This window comes from Ochotona curzoniae, unplaced genomic scaffold, assembly GCF_017591425.1.
Source record: "Ochotona curzoniae isolate NIBS_2020 unplaced genomic scaffold, NIBS_Ocur_1.0 scaffold_4701, whole genome shotgun sequence".
Lineage (NCBI taxonomy): Eukaryota > Metazoa > Chordata > Mammalia > Lagomorpha > Ochotonidae > Ochotona > Ochotona curzoniae.
In genome coordinates, this window is record NW_024467122.1 from 19,757,248 (window position 1) to 19,773,104 (window position 15,857).

The window sequence follows — 15,857 nt, forward strand, 5'->3', positions numbered from 1 at the left end:
ATTTTGTTTCTGGATAAGTGACAAAGTTTAGTAGTACTAATCCTGGACAGACTCATTGGCAAAGGAGAAGCAAAGTAATGGGAAGACCTAGCTCTTGAAAGATAAGGATGGGGCCTCCATTGGCTTCCACTCTGAAGAGGTAGTAGAAATCAGGACTTTCAAATAAGTATAGATTTTATTTATTTAAACAATACAGCTACAGAGAGAGAGAGAGAGAGAGAGAGAGAGAGAGAGAGAGAGAGAGAGAGAGAAGGAAAGAGGGGGGTGGTTTCCACCATTTGCTTCATCCCCTAATGGCTACAACAGCTGGGGCTGAGCCAGGCTGGAGCCAGAATCCAATAGCTTCTTTCAAGTCTCTCACATGTGTGCAGGTACCTAAGCGCTTGGGCTATGCTTTGCTGCTTTCCCAGGTGCATTACAGGGATCTGAATCAGAAATGGAACAGCACTACAGACAGCCCTTTATTCACTTTGTCACAGTATCAGCCCCCAAAATTAGAATTATTGAAGTGCAGAATATGAGCACTGCTCTGTTTTGTTTATTTGAGAGGCAGAGCGAAACATACCAAATTCCCATCTGTTGATTCACTCTCCCAAAGCCCAGATTTATTGGGCTGAGCTAGCTCAAAGCCAAGAGCCAGGAATTCAATACAGATCTTCCATACAGGCGTCAGGGATGCAACCAAGGCATCACCATGCCCCTAGGGTCTACAATAGAATCAGAATAGAATCAAAGTGGGCACTGAACCCAGGTACTCTGGTGTGGCATATAGGCATGTTAACGATAAGGCAAAATGCCTGCTTCTAATTTGTTTTCTGATTAACTTGTCTCAATAAAGCAGCTATGATGGGAATTGAAATTTAGCAGAAAAACTTGTCCTTGCTGTTGCTTGGCTTCCTGTGAATTCTTATTGAACATTTGAATACCTCCTAACAATTTCTGGATTCCAACAGAGGTCTAAAATACATTGATTCATTTGTTTTCATTGAAAGGCAGAGAGAGGGAAAGATGGAGAAAGAAAACATGCATCCACTGGAACTAGGTCAGGCTCAGGCAACAACCTGGAACTCAATCCAGGTTCCTCGCATAGGTAAAGGGGACTCAAATACTTAAGCAATCATCTGCTGCTTTCTAGGGTGCTCATAAACAGGAAGGTAGAATCAGAAGAAGAGCCAGGACTCAAATCAAAGAACTCCAGTATGGGATTGGGCTATTCTAAGTGGTACTTTAAGTGCTAAGCCAAATATCCATCCTTATCATTTTGTTTTGGAAGTGATAAAGGTATTCATTAGGAAGCTTCTCTAGCAGCTGAGGGTCCCACCAGTTTGGCTGGAAAGCACTTACGTTTTCAGAACAAGACAAAAAAAGAAAGAAAGAAATGGGAGAAAATAGTAAAACAAAACACAGAAGCAGAAACAGAAAATGAAGCTGCTTTACTTACTTCCAGAAATCTAGTCCAAAAGCAGAAAAGAGAGAGAGAGAGAGAGAGACGGAGAGAGAGAGAGAGAGAGAGAGAGAGAGAGAGAAGGTCTTTTAGCATTTCTCTTCCTGTCCCCACTTTTGGTGACTTTTCTTCATTCCCTCAAGGATGCAGAGCCCTCCAATTTCTCCACTAGTGTCATCATCAAAACGTCCCTTCAGGAAATTAGTTGAGAAAAAATCAATTCATACATGAGTGGAAAAGTCTACCTGCTTTGGTATTTTTTCTTGCAGGCAATATCCAGACTGCAGGGTTTAAGGAATTAAGGACTTATTTGGGCTTCCCTGCCACCAAGAATCCTATGTTCACATCCTATCCTTCAGTACCTCAGATTGGCTGCCTTTGTAGTTAAGGTCTTTAAAGAAATAATTAAGGTTCACTAGGTTCATTGTTGTGGACCCTAACCCAACATGACTGGTGTTCTTCTAAGAAGGGATTAGGACACAGGCATAGAGGGAAAAAGATGTGAGAACATAGGAGGAAGATTTCCCTCGGTGAATCAAGGAGAGAGTCTTCAGAAGAGATCAGTGCTGCAGATAACTTTATCTTGGAGAAGTGGGGAAAAAAATGATCGCTGTGGAAGCCTTCCAGCATATGAAACTTTGTGATGGATGCCCCAGAAAACAAAGGTAAAGTCTCTGTCAGAATATGGACTCTTCTGTTTGGTAACTGTGATCATGCAGTCAGGTGGCAGAGTTGCAGTCTCCTCACCCATGGAAGGAGATGATAAGGCCAAAATGCTTATCCTATGGGGCAGTCCTGAGGGTCAAATAAGATGATTCCCAGTACCACTTGGCACAATGTCTGCCTGGCACCAGGAACCTCCCACTTCACAAGTCTATCACCACTGAGAATACGATTCTATGGAAATTTTCTATATGAATACAAATGAGTGAAATCAGTACCTCTGTACCACCATTTACCTTTACACAGTAGATGCTAACATGTAAAATTTTTTAATATTCCTTTTTTAAAAATATTTGAAAAGAAATGTTAACAGAGAAGGAGAGAGGCACACACAGAGACAGAGAGAGTGAGAGAGAGAGAGAAAGAGAGAGAGATTTCACCCACTGATTTATTCTCCAAATAGCTGCAACAACTAGGTCTGCTAGAAGGTCAACGTTAATTAGAAGCCCAGAACTCAACCTGGAGCTCCCAAGTGAGTGGCAGGGGCCTAAGCATTTCAGGTATCACTGCTGCCTCCCAAGGATGTGTCGTAGTGAGAAGTTAAATTTGAAAGTGGAGCAAGGACTTGAACCTAGGCACTCCAACAAGTGATTCTACTGTTATCATCCCAAGTAGCATTTTCACCACCACAACAACTGCTTTTCCTTTCCTTCATCCACTTCTTAGTAACAGATCACAATGATACGTAGTTTTCCACTCCTAAGGGCCCCTTGATTCTCATTTATATGTCATCAGAAGCTATAGGTATGGCCTTGGTCTCCAAAACACGCAAAGAGTTGCAGAAAATAAAAAACAGTCCATTCTGTAACAGCTAAGGTGGAAAAGACCGTTATTTGTACCAAGAAATGAAATGGATTTTTAAACTCATAGAACTTTGAGTGACTCTGATTAAACTAATAGCTTATTAAATCATTAATTCTGATAAGGGAGCACCTTATTTCTAACTAACTTATAAGTAAGTCACTTAAACATCAGTTCTGAGGTAAATGCCAAGTTGGAAATTAGCTGTTTGAAATTATCACTTCAGGGCAGGCACATTCAACTTCAAACATTCCAAATTTCAACATTTAATGAAATTTACTGTAAATGGTTTCTCTAGCAACCAAACACTTCAACTATGAAAAGAAGATATCACCAACATTGCAACATTTTTCCTACCTTGCAGTTTCATAAAAACATCATGAAACAGATCACTCAAAGCTAATTATCCACAAGGCAATCCACATAATTAACATAAATACAATTGTACCTCAGTATCCTCAGGGATTCATACTAAGACCCCTGTAAACTCAAAAATAATACTCAAGTCCCTTACATAAAATGCACAAAGTACATGTGCACATATTCCTATATACTTTAAATCACTTCTAGATTACTAATAATACTAACACAATGTCAGAAGTTACTGCTTTTTATTGCTTAGGGGATAATTATAGAGAAACAGTAGGTGGATGTTCATTACAGCCACAAGGCACAGTAATTTTCCCTTTAAATTACTTTTGATCCACAGTTTATTCATAGACTCAGAATCCACAGAGACAAAGAGACAAACATATGTTATATTGCCTTGCTTTCTCCCAAGAAGTAGGAACAGAATTATCTTTAACCTGTGGGCACTGGATCTACCGCATGTTTTTAGTATTAATAAATGGATTAATAAATGGATATAAAGCTGAGATTAAGCTCACTAGCCACATAACACACTGAAATGTAGAATGGGGTGCAGCCTCCTCCTAAATCACATCCCACAGGTGCATAATCTGTGTGGAGCTGTTACTCTGCAGCAGTAATGAATGTCCTCAGCTTTGTCTTTTTTACCCCAGTCATGGCACCTTTCATTCATCTTGAGTCTATAGTGTTACCTACCCTGCAGTTGTGCACTCTGTTGTCTATCCCATGCTCCTCTTTCCAAGCCCTCTCCTCCATGCGCCGGTACCCACAATCCACCACATCTCCTCTTTTTCAGAGCATTCTCTCTTACCTGTCACCCTACGCAACACAGTTGGGAGCACTGTGCCACAGCGTCAATACATACAGAGCAGAGAGGCTTCCAGGAGGGGACAACTGGACCCCACCCGATCAGGCCTCAAGAGCTTCCAGAGCTTGACTATGGAAAGCAGGTGTCAACAACACCAAACACATTCCTATAAACGTTCGCATCCATAGACTCACATTAGCTAATTTGGCCTCTTTTGTACCTTTTGCCTAACCTTCTAACTAACATAATCTGTCAGTTCTCCAGTTTTAAAATCCTAAAAGAAGAATTTATTAACTTAGTGTCTTCCTGCATTGCCACAAACTGTAACAGCCACATTTAAAAGAAATTGCGATGGTAATGACTTCTGACTTTGATACCTATATATTATGAAAGAGTGGGACAGCATTTGCTGAATAGCTCATGAAAAGGAATTCTGCCAGTAAGCTTACTTTTTACTAAATCACCTTTGTCTTAAGAGCAGGAGAAAAGTATCTGAAAACTTACAGAATTTAGAGAAATTCACCAGAAAAAAGCAGCTCTTGAGAAAACTATAAGGAAGAATGGCACTCAGACTATATTGAAAAGAAAGTTGCTGTGAACCTAGTAAGGATGGAGTACACGATCAGGTCAGAGCACCATTATGGTAGTTCTTAAATTATTTCCAAAATACAAGATCTGCAACAGGAGATATGCTTCAGAGTTTCAGTATCCAACAACAAAATGGGATAGGACAATGGAAGTCCCAAACTAAAAGAGGTCACACTCGTTCAGGAATTACTTCAAATTTGTTTCTGGAATTACCCATTACATGTTTTTCAAACTACAACACATAGTTATCAGAAAAGTGAAGCAACATAGTACAGAGATGTTAAAGATAATCATTCCCTTCTTGGCTTCTTCTCCAACCCCAAATCAGAATCAGTGTTAATAACAACGGTTCGATCACGGTGGATCTAAGAGTCCATATTTATACCTAGGGGTTGGACGGATTGTTTGCTTGCATTTTCACAAAAGAGAACCACAATAAATGTGTTTGCCTGCACCCTTTTAATTTCATAAAATATTAAGATAATCAGGCTTGCACAACAATCTTTGTATATAGATCTAGGCCTCTTTCTTTTAAAATAGATACACGTGTGTGTGTGTGTGTGTGTATCTATAAAACACTTATCTACTCACAACCTTACTTTATTCTTAGTAGAATATTCAATATGCTGGAAAAATAGAATATATGCATTTCAATAGCTTCTACATTTCTCCACAATCTCTTCCTACATTACATCTTTGACCTTGTCAGGTAACCACGGTTTATATGACGTAGTGTATGCAGAGGTACTTTAAGGAGAGGTATTTCCATGACCTAAGCCAAAATTGTCTACTTATACTCCCAGGTATTCTATTTTTCTCAATCAATAATATTTTATGGAAACTTCTCCAAATAAAATACTAGCAAATTCATTCTTTTTTTAAGGCCTCATGATATTCCATGATATGGACAATATAATTTTTGTGAGGACAATATGAACATTTTTTTACATATATTCTTATATGTTGATGCTTTTCATAACAGTTTATTAGGAATGTAAAGAGTAAGTTGGAGAGTAGATATATTTTTAAGCTTAATAAATGTTTTGACATAACTTAGGATTTTTACCTACAATTAAGTGATCATAAATGTGAGTGTACTTCTATATTCTATTCTGTATCATTGAGCTTGAATGCCCACCCTTAAGCCACTAACACAATATCTTCAATACTGTAGCTCTTAGTTAACTCTTAAAATCAGTTAGTATAAATCCTTCAAGTATGATCTTTTTGAAAATAGCTTTTGATGGTATAGATTCTTTGCCTCTTCTAGTAAATTCTAGACCTAGTCTGTCAATTTCCAATCCATCCCCCATCCTCCAAAAAATTACTGGTATTGCATTGAATCTATTTGCCATTTTGGGGAAAACTAAGCCTACCAAACTATAAACATGGCATTTATTGAAACAATCTTAAATTTCTTTCTGGAATGTTTTGTAGTTTTTCAATACAAAATTTTGCAAGCATTTTGTTAATTCAGCTTCATCTCTTTTGATACTACTGTTAACACTATGCTAGTAGTATCAGTTACTTATTGCTGACAGTATAAATAAATATAATTGATTTTTTTATATATATTCAGTAAGCTCTCTTCATTTTGGATGAGGGATATGAATGATTCCCGGTCATTGTGTTTGAAGAATTGTTTTTACTAGTATTTCAGTTGTTGCCCAAACCTGGTAGAGTTCCACTGCAAATTATATTTTGTGTTCAAAGATGCAAACTCCCAAAAAGATATCTGAAACCCTTGCTCTGCTTGGCTCTTTCCTCTTTTAGAATTCTAAGATTCACTATTTCAAAATTCAGTGTCTTCTCAACCTAGAGATTTCCTGGGTTCCACTTCTGTGTATCAAAGTTTGGAAATTGTTATCTGATACAAAGCCTGACCGGGGTAGCCATTACAGTCCTACACTGCCAGTGTCTGGCAAGTATGTTCCCTGTGGCCAATATTGCTTTTTAGTTATTTTTGGAATGAAGGAGAGTATTACCATACATGCAAAAGATGGAATTTTGCTTAAATTTTTATGTAATAGATTTTTCATGTAATAAATTGTGTTGCTAGTTCTGATGCTGAGCCACAACCATTATTCATGAAAAAAAAACTCTGTTTACATATAGTCTGTTATCTCTTAGCACAATGCTAAAATTCATTTGTATACCCTATTTAACACTTTTACATCTAATATTTAGCTCTTGTCTATGGGTTTTTAAAATTTATTGTATTTATTAGCTATATAATCATATTTTGTTATTAGAGGTATGTTTTCATACAGTAGGCTAACTAACAGTCTGTAATTAATTAGTATTATTTAATTAGTATTATTTCAGTAACATTTAATGACTTGCTCTTAAAGGTTAACAGAGCTCATTTATGCAGTGATCCTATCTTTTTTTAATAAGGAATCTAAAATTACCTTAAAATCTCTTTTGTTTGGCTTTGCATATTATCCGGGCTTTCCACTTTGAGTATTTAATTCAGTTAATTTACAATTTTTCAGAAAAGTACCCAATTCCTCCTTGTTTTAAAATTTGTTGTCATAGTTTCAAATGGTATCTCAAATAATATCTCAAGATTAGTTAATTTACAAGTTTTATTTTATTAGTAAATATATTTCCTATTTTATTGATAAATATATTTCCTTTTCTAGGTCTCACAATACTTGTATTCACTTATGACTGAATGAGAAAGAAAGAAAAAAAAAGACACTAATTCTTCAGTTCAAACTTTCTATTTACTTCCCCATTTCTTTCTCTATAATATCAGCATCTCAGACTTTAGCCAAATCCTGAAGACTCTATCAAGATTCAGTTACTCAGTACTTAGGAAACCATGGGCTAATCACAAAATACTTGGGATATACCAGGACTTAAATGTGTCCCCCACAGTTCACATGTTGGGGAACTCGACCCCCTTTTTGGAGATGTTGGGAGGTGGTTCCTTCCACAGGTATTTGACTCTCTAATATGGAACATGACATCCCACCTCAATTAGTAGACTAAGTGTTTACCACTCTTTCTAATCTAAAAGCTTTTTTTAAAGAACTTTCAAGACATTTATTTTCTTTTCAAAGTTCAAGAATTGTATTTGTATATTTCAGTCTTTTTTCATGTATAACTGCAAAATCCTTTCCATCTATCATGTCCTTTCTTTAGTTCAGAGACTTTCTTCAACTGTGGTTTTTCTTTACCTTTGATTTTTCTCTTTCTGAGGTTCCTATTATTCACATGTTAGATTTCCTGGATTTACATTCCAACTCATTAACCTGAACATCAGATTCACTAAAGCCCCGTTTCCTCAGATTCTCTTTTCTATTTCTCCTAAAGCATTAGTAACTTGTTACTTACAAGTAAAAATATTGCTGATTTCAATTAAAGTTACCTTCTCAGATAAAAGGCTTTTAATCCAAAATAGTAACACAACTTAAATTACCAAAGAATATTAATAATAATAAATGTATGCTATTAAAAGATGGCACAATATATTTTAAGTACAAATCTAAATATTATGGGGGAAAATGCTCCTTAAAAAGAAGTCTCTACAGAATTTCTTTCGAAAAAGAAAAATCATATCCATCCTTCTTCAATGATACAATTTTTACCAAGTACAGCAAACAGCACTTTTAATAACTAAGCACTTATTACGTATGTGGTATCATAAAATCTTAAAGTGTCACAGCCTATCAGCAGCTCCTTTCATTGATTTTTTTTCTCTTCTACAACTAAGAATGGCCAACTCTAGGAGACAATATGAAGGGAGAATAAGAGAATCCTTTTTCTCTGTTCATTCTTTAGCCTCAAAGACATTGTCTGTTATGTTAAAATCAGATATTAGAGTTGAAAACAATTAGAAAAGTGGCTCAATTTTCCATTTATCTTCTACAAAAATCAAGAAACTGGTGCGATCTCAATTTGCTCTACTCTTCATTGAAGAATAGCATTTGGGGGGGTACTAAATTTGAGAGTATAATCAGGTACTTCATACAAATAAGAACATCTGCAGTCACCTCAGGAATGATCAGGAATGAACACATCAAGACTTGTGTTTCAGGGCATGAACTGATCAGTAGCTGGAAAAGAAAGGACACTGCCTCATGGAATGGCATTTTCTATTATATCAGTAACTATGGCCAGATTTTCATTTCCCTTGAAACACAGTTCAGCCACAGCTTTAAAGCACACTGTAGTCAAACAGTGCAATGCGAGGCAGAACAATCACCAAAAGCCCACCAAAAAGGTCAGAGAAATGACTCCAAGAAAAAGAATCAACCGTAATGGAAGAATGATATCATAAAGGTATTTCAAAAATATTGTTCGGGCATTCATCATATAGAGCCTGAATTCAGTATTTGTTGAACAAATAAAGAAAAAGATTTACATGTACCTGGGTTCAAATTCCAGGCTAATACTCGATCTTGAGGATTCACATAGATATCTTCGCCACAGTTTACTCATCTGTAAAATGGAGATAATCATAATTATCTCTTCTTGATCTCACAGACCTGAACTACAAACATAGGTCTACTCTCTGGAACAGGGTGAGTTCTTACATGACAGCAATTTTAACAGCTCTATTACAACTGGCTTATTAATTCTTGACCCAACAGATCCAACAATGAAATCAAATTAACATGCTACGTAACACATCAAAGCTTTGTATATTGGCCATATTTGTATTGTAAGAAGGCACTTTGGGATGTCATATCATTATTAGTGTTAAATCATTAACCATACACTAAACTGGCCCTTTACTTTGAAATAAAATGTAAGTCTTCTGCTAATACGCAGCCCTCTCACTAATTTTGATCAGCAAAATTCAAATTCATAAAAATAAACAGCCATGGGCCCGACGCGGTGGCACAGTGGTTAAGGTCCTCACCTTGCACTCCCGGGATCCCATATGGGCGCCGGTTCTAATCCCGGCGGCCCCTCTTCCCATCCAGCTCCCCGCTTGTGGCCCGGGAAAGCAGTGGAGGACGGACCAAAGCTTTGGGACCCTGCACCCGCGTGGGAGACCCGGAAGAGGCTCCTGGCTTCGGATTGGCATAGCATCGGCCGTTGCGCTCACTTGGGGAGTGAATCATCGGACGGAAGACCTTCCTCTTTCTCTCCTCCTCTCTGTATATCTGACTTAGCAATAAAAATAAAATAAATCTTTTTAAAAAAATATACAGCCACTCATCCTGCTGGCCCAAAGTTACTGTGATTTGTGGCCAAATGCATATAAAAGCCACAAAAGGAGTAACTGCCAAGTGGTCTTGTCACTTCTAACAATTTCTCAGTAATTAGCTATTTGATACAAGTAAGTTCTCTTGAAAACTATAAATTAGATGAACCCTATAGAAGGGATTGCATACCATCACACCCAAAGAAATTCTATGCCTGTATACTGAATATTACCCCTGTGGCTGCTCTGCCCCCCACTAGTTACAGGTTGGAATAAATCACATAGCACTTACGATTAAAGAAGCTTAAATAACAATGAAGAGTCTTCTGCTGTACAAAATGATCACACATCGGAAAAGGTTTTGGACTATTTCTTCTAGGGCAGGCATGTGTGTGTGTGTGTGTGTGTGGGCAATAAAGTGGTTTTAGATTATAAATATAGCTGCCTATAATCAAGTTATCATTTTCTGGAACATAGAAAACTGGGCAATTTTGTGGAACTCAGAAAGTGTTTTTGCCATTAGCTCATGAATTACTCAGCAAAAGTCAGCCATATATCATTCCCTATAAGAGAATATCACTTGACTCAATAGATTTTTTTTCCTATTTATTAATTTTAGTCCATCATCAAATCAATAGTTCAGTCTGCAAAAGACAGAGCTTGTTATCACCAGCTATATCTGGGAAGAGAATGGAGAAAGTGGATATTTCAAAAAATGCGGGGGAAATAGAATAAAAAGGTTTTTTTGATGCAAAACAGTGGGAAATCCTTGCAAAATCGTTTTTATAATACCAACTGCCCATGAGCTTATCGAAGACCCCCTTGTGCTTGCGGCCTAAGGTTGAGAATCGCAGCCCACATCCACTGCCATGGCCCTCACTCGGGCACCAGGAAGGGTAGGGGCTGGCAGCTATGCAGAGCCTTGGCACACGTGGCATGGAGTGGCATGAAGGCCCGGGCTCTTGGGTACACTCTGATTTCACTCACAGGGCTAGGTACTAAACAGCAGGCGAACCCAGACCCACCATCCGGCCCTATGCTGCACTAGGAGTCCAGCTGGCCTGAGGGAAAGAAAGCTCATTCTGGCGCAGGAGGCACACGGGCCGGTCGGCGCCATAACCTTGAAAGAGAAGCCCCTCAGCCAAGGCTGACTGACTGGAAAGCGCGAAAGGATGACAGACAGGTGCCCGAGCCTTCGTGTCGTTTACCTACTTAAATCTCCCGGCAGCACCAAAGTCCATGTTATTGTCCCTGTCAGAGAGGCTGAGCTGAAGGGGTTCTGCCTCCAGCGCCTCAGACTCGGGGGAGAGCCGTAGCCGCTTTCTGGAGGGACAACAGCCCCACTCACCAGACGGAAACCTAGGCCCGGCTGAGAAGACCGCCCCCGGCAGCCAGTCTTTGCGACCCTCGCCCCTGGTGGGTCAGAGCTGGCGGCCCGGCGCACACCTATGTTGACAAGCGCCAGCCGCCGCCAGCCTTCTCGCAGTGCGCAGGGGGTTCTCACGCCCCCTGGCTCCTGGCTGGCTGCGCCGGAGGTCGGAAGGAAGGGGGCGAGGGATGAGTCATCCAGTTTAATTCTTTCTTTTCGAGCCCCGAGCCTCCGCTCGCTAACCCCCTCCCGGGATCCTGCAGCTGGCAGCCAAGACACCCGCCACCCTCCCCCCCCCCCGCCCATTCTTAGGCTCCTCTACCAAACCCCCCGTGGCCTGCGGAGGAGAGGAGACGGACGGGGCTCAGAGCCAATGAGGATCTCGCTCTCTCGCCCGCCGTCCAATGGGACACGGCTGACTGAGGGGCGGGACTAGGAAGGCGGGAGGGGGCGGCCTGGAGCAGGCGCGCGGCGCGGCTTCGCGGCTTCTCGGCTTCTCACAGAGCGGGAGCGCCTCGCGGGGAGCCGGCGCCAGGGCTACCCGGGAAGGCGCCACCACCGCCGCCACCGCCACTGCCGCCACTGGCCAAGGTGCTGGACGCCACAGGCCCGTGGGGCCCCTCACCAGCTCAGACACCGGCTGCAGCCGCCGCTGCCGCGCTCTCAGCCTGGTCCCCATGGAAGAAATGGAAGAAGAGTTAAAATGCCCGGTGTGCGGCTCCTTCTACCGGGAGCCCATCATCCTGCCCTGCTCTCACAATTTATGTCAGGCCTGCGCCCGCAATATCCTGGTGCAAACCCCGGAGTCCGAGTCCCCCCAGAGCCGCCGGGCCTCTGGCTCCGGCGTCTCCGACTATGACTACCTGGACCTGGACAAGATGAGCCTGTACAGCGAGGCGGACAGCGGCTATGGCTCCTATGGGGGTTTCGCCAGCGCTCCCACCACCCCGTGCCAGAAGTCCCCAAACGGCGTCCGCGTGTTTCCTCCAGCTATGCCGCCACCGGCCACCCACCTGTCCCCGGCCCTGGCTCCGGTGCCCCGCAACTCTTGCATCACCTGCCCCCAGTGCCACCGCAGCCTAATCCTGGATGACCGGGGGCTCCGCGGCTTTCCCAAGAACCGCGTCCTGGAAGGGGTCATCGACCGCTACCAGCAGAGCAAAGCCGCGGCTCTCAAGTGCCAGCTCTGCGAGAAGGCGCCCAAGGAGGCCACTGTCATGTGTGAACAGTGCGATGTCTTCTACTGCGACCCCTGCCGCCTGCGATGTCACCCGCCCCGGGGTCCCCTAGCTAAGCACCGCCTGGTGCCCCCGGCCCAGGGCCGCGTGAGCCGACGGCTGAGCCCGCGCAAGGTGTCCACTTGCACAGACCACGAGCTGGAGAACCACAGCATGTACTGCGTGCAGTGCAAGATGCCCGTGTGCTACCAGTGCCTGGAGGAGGGCAAGCACTCCAGCCACGAAGTCAAGGCCCTAGGGGCTATGTGGAAACTGCACAAGGTGAGTCTTCGGCACCCTCAGCCCCAAGTCCCCTGAGCTGGCCCTGTCTGGGCTTTGCGCCAGCTGGTCCCCTCTCACGCATAGCGCAGTCCAGCGGGGGCGCAGTGCAGGTGCCTGCGATGTCTGCCTCCCCGGGCTGGTGCATTGCAGGAGGCACAAGAGGACCTTAAACGGCACTGGGGGGGGGGGATTTAATACCCCCTCCTCTATACCCCCAAGAGTTGTAGCAAAGAAGCCTTAGAAATCTCGAGCGCGCAGTCTGCGGGGCTGACTCTGCCGCCTGTGGCTGCCGCCTGTGGCTGCCCTGTGTGCCTGGGCAAGCCGCGCGAGTACCAGGGACTGTCAAGCGCGCTCGAGGGCAGGGACCGCTGTGAGTGTCCGGAGAGGAGTGTGGTGGGATCCCGTGGGTCGCTGAGGCAGACACTGCCTGCCGATCTGCGACTTGGCGGCAGGGGAAACGCTGCGGGCGGAATACTGATGAGCCCCCGCTGGGCCTGGTTTGGATGCATGGTTGGGGTGGAGGGCGCCTCACACTCTAGAAGAGGGGGAGAAAAAGATCCTGCAGTCGCCATGGCAACAGGAGCAGCAGGCTTGGGTCTTGACCTTCCCTAGGGGGACGCAGTGCTGGAATAGGGGTGGAATGGGGGTGGGGTGGGGGACGAAGAAGGGAGCAGCATTTCTCCCCCTCTCCCACGCCTTCCTCACAGCCTGAAAGCCAGGCCCAAGTGCGTCTCCCAGGGCAACAGCCTCTTTTGACCCATCCAGACATTTGATGGCTGGATTCAGTCCTTCTTTTAGTAGTTGCGAGTGCACAGTTTGGGACACCTGTTACCACATTTAAGATTCAGGGCTCTTTAGATGAGGCCTCCACCATGGCTATACAACCAGAGCTCTTTACCAGCATGTTGAGTTAGGTCAACCCTCTGTCCACAGTCTTTTCCCAGGGTTTTCCTAAAATGGCCTGCTGGAACATCGTGCCCTGACTTTGTAGGCCTTCACGCAATGGTTGCCTCTCACTCATTCCTTCTGCCTCTGTCGTAGTGTGCTATCGCTGTGCCTCCACTACACCAGGTACTTTCTCATCCCAGTGACTGCACCTCCCGTTTCCTCAGCCTGAGCCTATTCCCAAAGACTCCTTCATTTACCTCCCTCCGATCTTGGCTAAGATGCCCTCTTTGCAGTGGACCTTCCTGTCTGCGGTTGTTACCACCCAATTCGGATACTAAGGTGGCTTAGTTACCTCCCTGCCGTTTCTCCCAGGTGCAGTTGTCACCACCTGGGCATGCTACATATTTTAGTCAGAGTGTTACTTGGTTGCACCCTCACACACACACGAAGTAACTTCATAATGAAAGAGACTGTTACAAGATTATGCCTACCCTGATCAAGAGGAAAGGAGCCAGTCTAGAGATACACCTAAATTTGACTTTGTAAATAAGCCCTGTAGACATGTGGCAGGCATTGCAGGGGTTCAGGGTGATTGGGGAGTTTGTTTTTGTCACCGAGTTGTAGGTTGAGGCAGGGCAGTGAAAAAGGTTTCAGGCATTTCTTGCAAGCAGGACAGGCTGGCCTTCCACAGAGGATAAAGCTGTTATACCACTATTATTGCCTTGTAATTTTAAATGGTTCAAATTCCTGTTTAATATTATTCTTGAACAGATGTGTTTATTTACAGCCAGAAAGAAAGTAAAATATCATTTTCAGCATTCAATGGAGGTTTTTTTGACTCCTTATCACAGTTGAATGTGGGCTGTGCTTACAGTTGTTCGGGTTCTCTCATATAATTGTTGCAGACCATTTAGTACTAATGGAGATTTAATTTAGGACAAAATTTGAGCTCCACAAGGCACATGACTGCTTTTTAAAAAAATACTTCAATTTCAGTTGTGTAAAACAGCATTTCTTCTTAAAAAGTTTTTGGCACTTAAGTTCACAACCAGACTTTTCTTCACATGGTGATTTTGCTGTGGACTGCAAACTGTAGTCCATGTTGAATTGCCCTACAAAGCAGCTAAGAAATTCATCACTATGGCTGGAAAAAGAATTTAGGGTTACTCAAAAATTAGGATGGTCAAACCATAGCCTCATTTTTCTATGAAGAACCTCTCTGTTTTCTATGAAGAAGGAATGTGTCAAGCCTGGTATAGACCTGAAATGTTAAGCCATTTTTTTTTTTTTACCAGTAATGTGATTTGGAAATACAGTGCACTTCTGGGTAATTTAAAATTTGGACTTATGTTAGAGAGAATTACGTGAAAACCATTGAGACAGGAGATAATTTAGCTGGAAGACCATTTATTCTCAGATCTTTTGCGTATTTTTTAAGATTTATTTATTTTTATTGCTAAGTCAGATATATAGAGAGGAGGAAAGACAGAGAGGAAGATCTTCCACCCAATGATTCATCCCCAAGTGGCCACAATGACCAGAGCTGAGCCAATCTAAAGCCAGGAGCCCAGAGCCTCTTCCGGGTTTCCCAGGTGGGTGCAGGGTCCCAAGGCATTGGGCCATCCTCGACTGCTTTCCCAGGTCACAATCAGGGAGCAGCTGAATGAGAAGCGGGGCTGCCGGAATTAGAACCAGTACCCATATGGGATCCTGGTGTGTGCAAGATGTGGACTTTAGCCACTAGTCTACCGTGGTGGGCCCCTGCACATTTTTTTTTTGTTTCAAAATACTAAGTAGGTATGATTTTTATTTTTTGCCAGTATCAGGAGTATTGAATTGACAAAAAAGAATAAGCCAAAAATGATGACAAATTTTAACCTTTGCTTGTCAACTGTTAGATGAAAAACAAACATTGCTCCCCTACCTTATTTCCATAAAGGGTAGTTAATGTATTAGCTTTTGATTTTCTCACTTAGTGTTTTTGAATTCACAAGTTAATGATACCTCTGTTACCACAACAGTTCAGGCCAGAATTTCTATGTTCTTCAAAATATATGAGAATGAAGAAGTATACGAAGCAGTTCTCCCCAGTTTCAGCAGTTCTTGACACCAGTTATTACAACATCCGAAAATTTGCATTAATGTTCTAGATATTAATCATCTCTACTCAGAAAGAAAACCCTATGAATAAGTAATTTCCTTCAGGC

At 42.6% G+C, this 15,857-nt stretch overlaps 1 protein-coding gene across 20 annotated transcripts in view; it reads left to right on the top strand.

The window, feature by feature from the left end:
• The first annotated feature begins 11,315 nt into the window (after nt 1-11,315).
• The window catches only part of TRIM9 (tripartite motif containing 9), a 97,567-nt gene continuing 93,025 nt past the window's right edge, over nt 11,316-15,857 (top strand). For 19 of the 20 annotated variants that reach the window (XM_040968567.1, XM_040968572.1, XM_040968569.1 and 16 more), the window contains exon 1: nt 11,941-12,762. In XM_040968567.1, the coding sequence (XP_040824501.1) occupies nt 11,941-12,762 (822 nt within the window). Of the gene's footprint in view, nt 12,763-15,857 lie in introns of all 20 variants that reach the window. The other variant, XM_040968579.1, reaches the window with a different exon arrangement.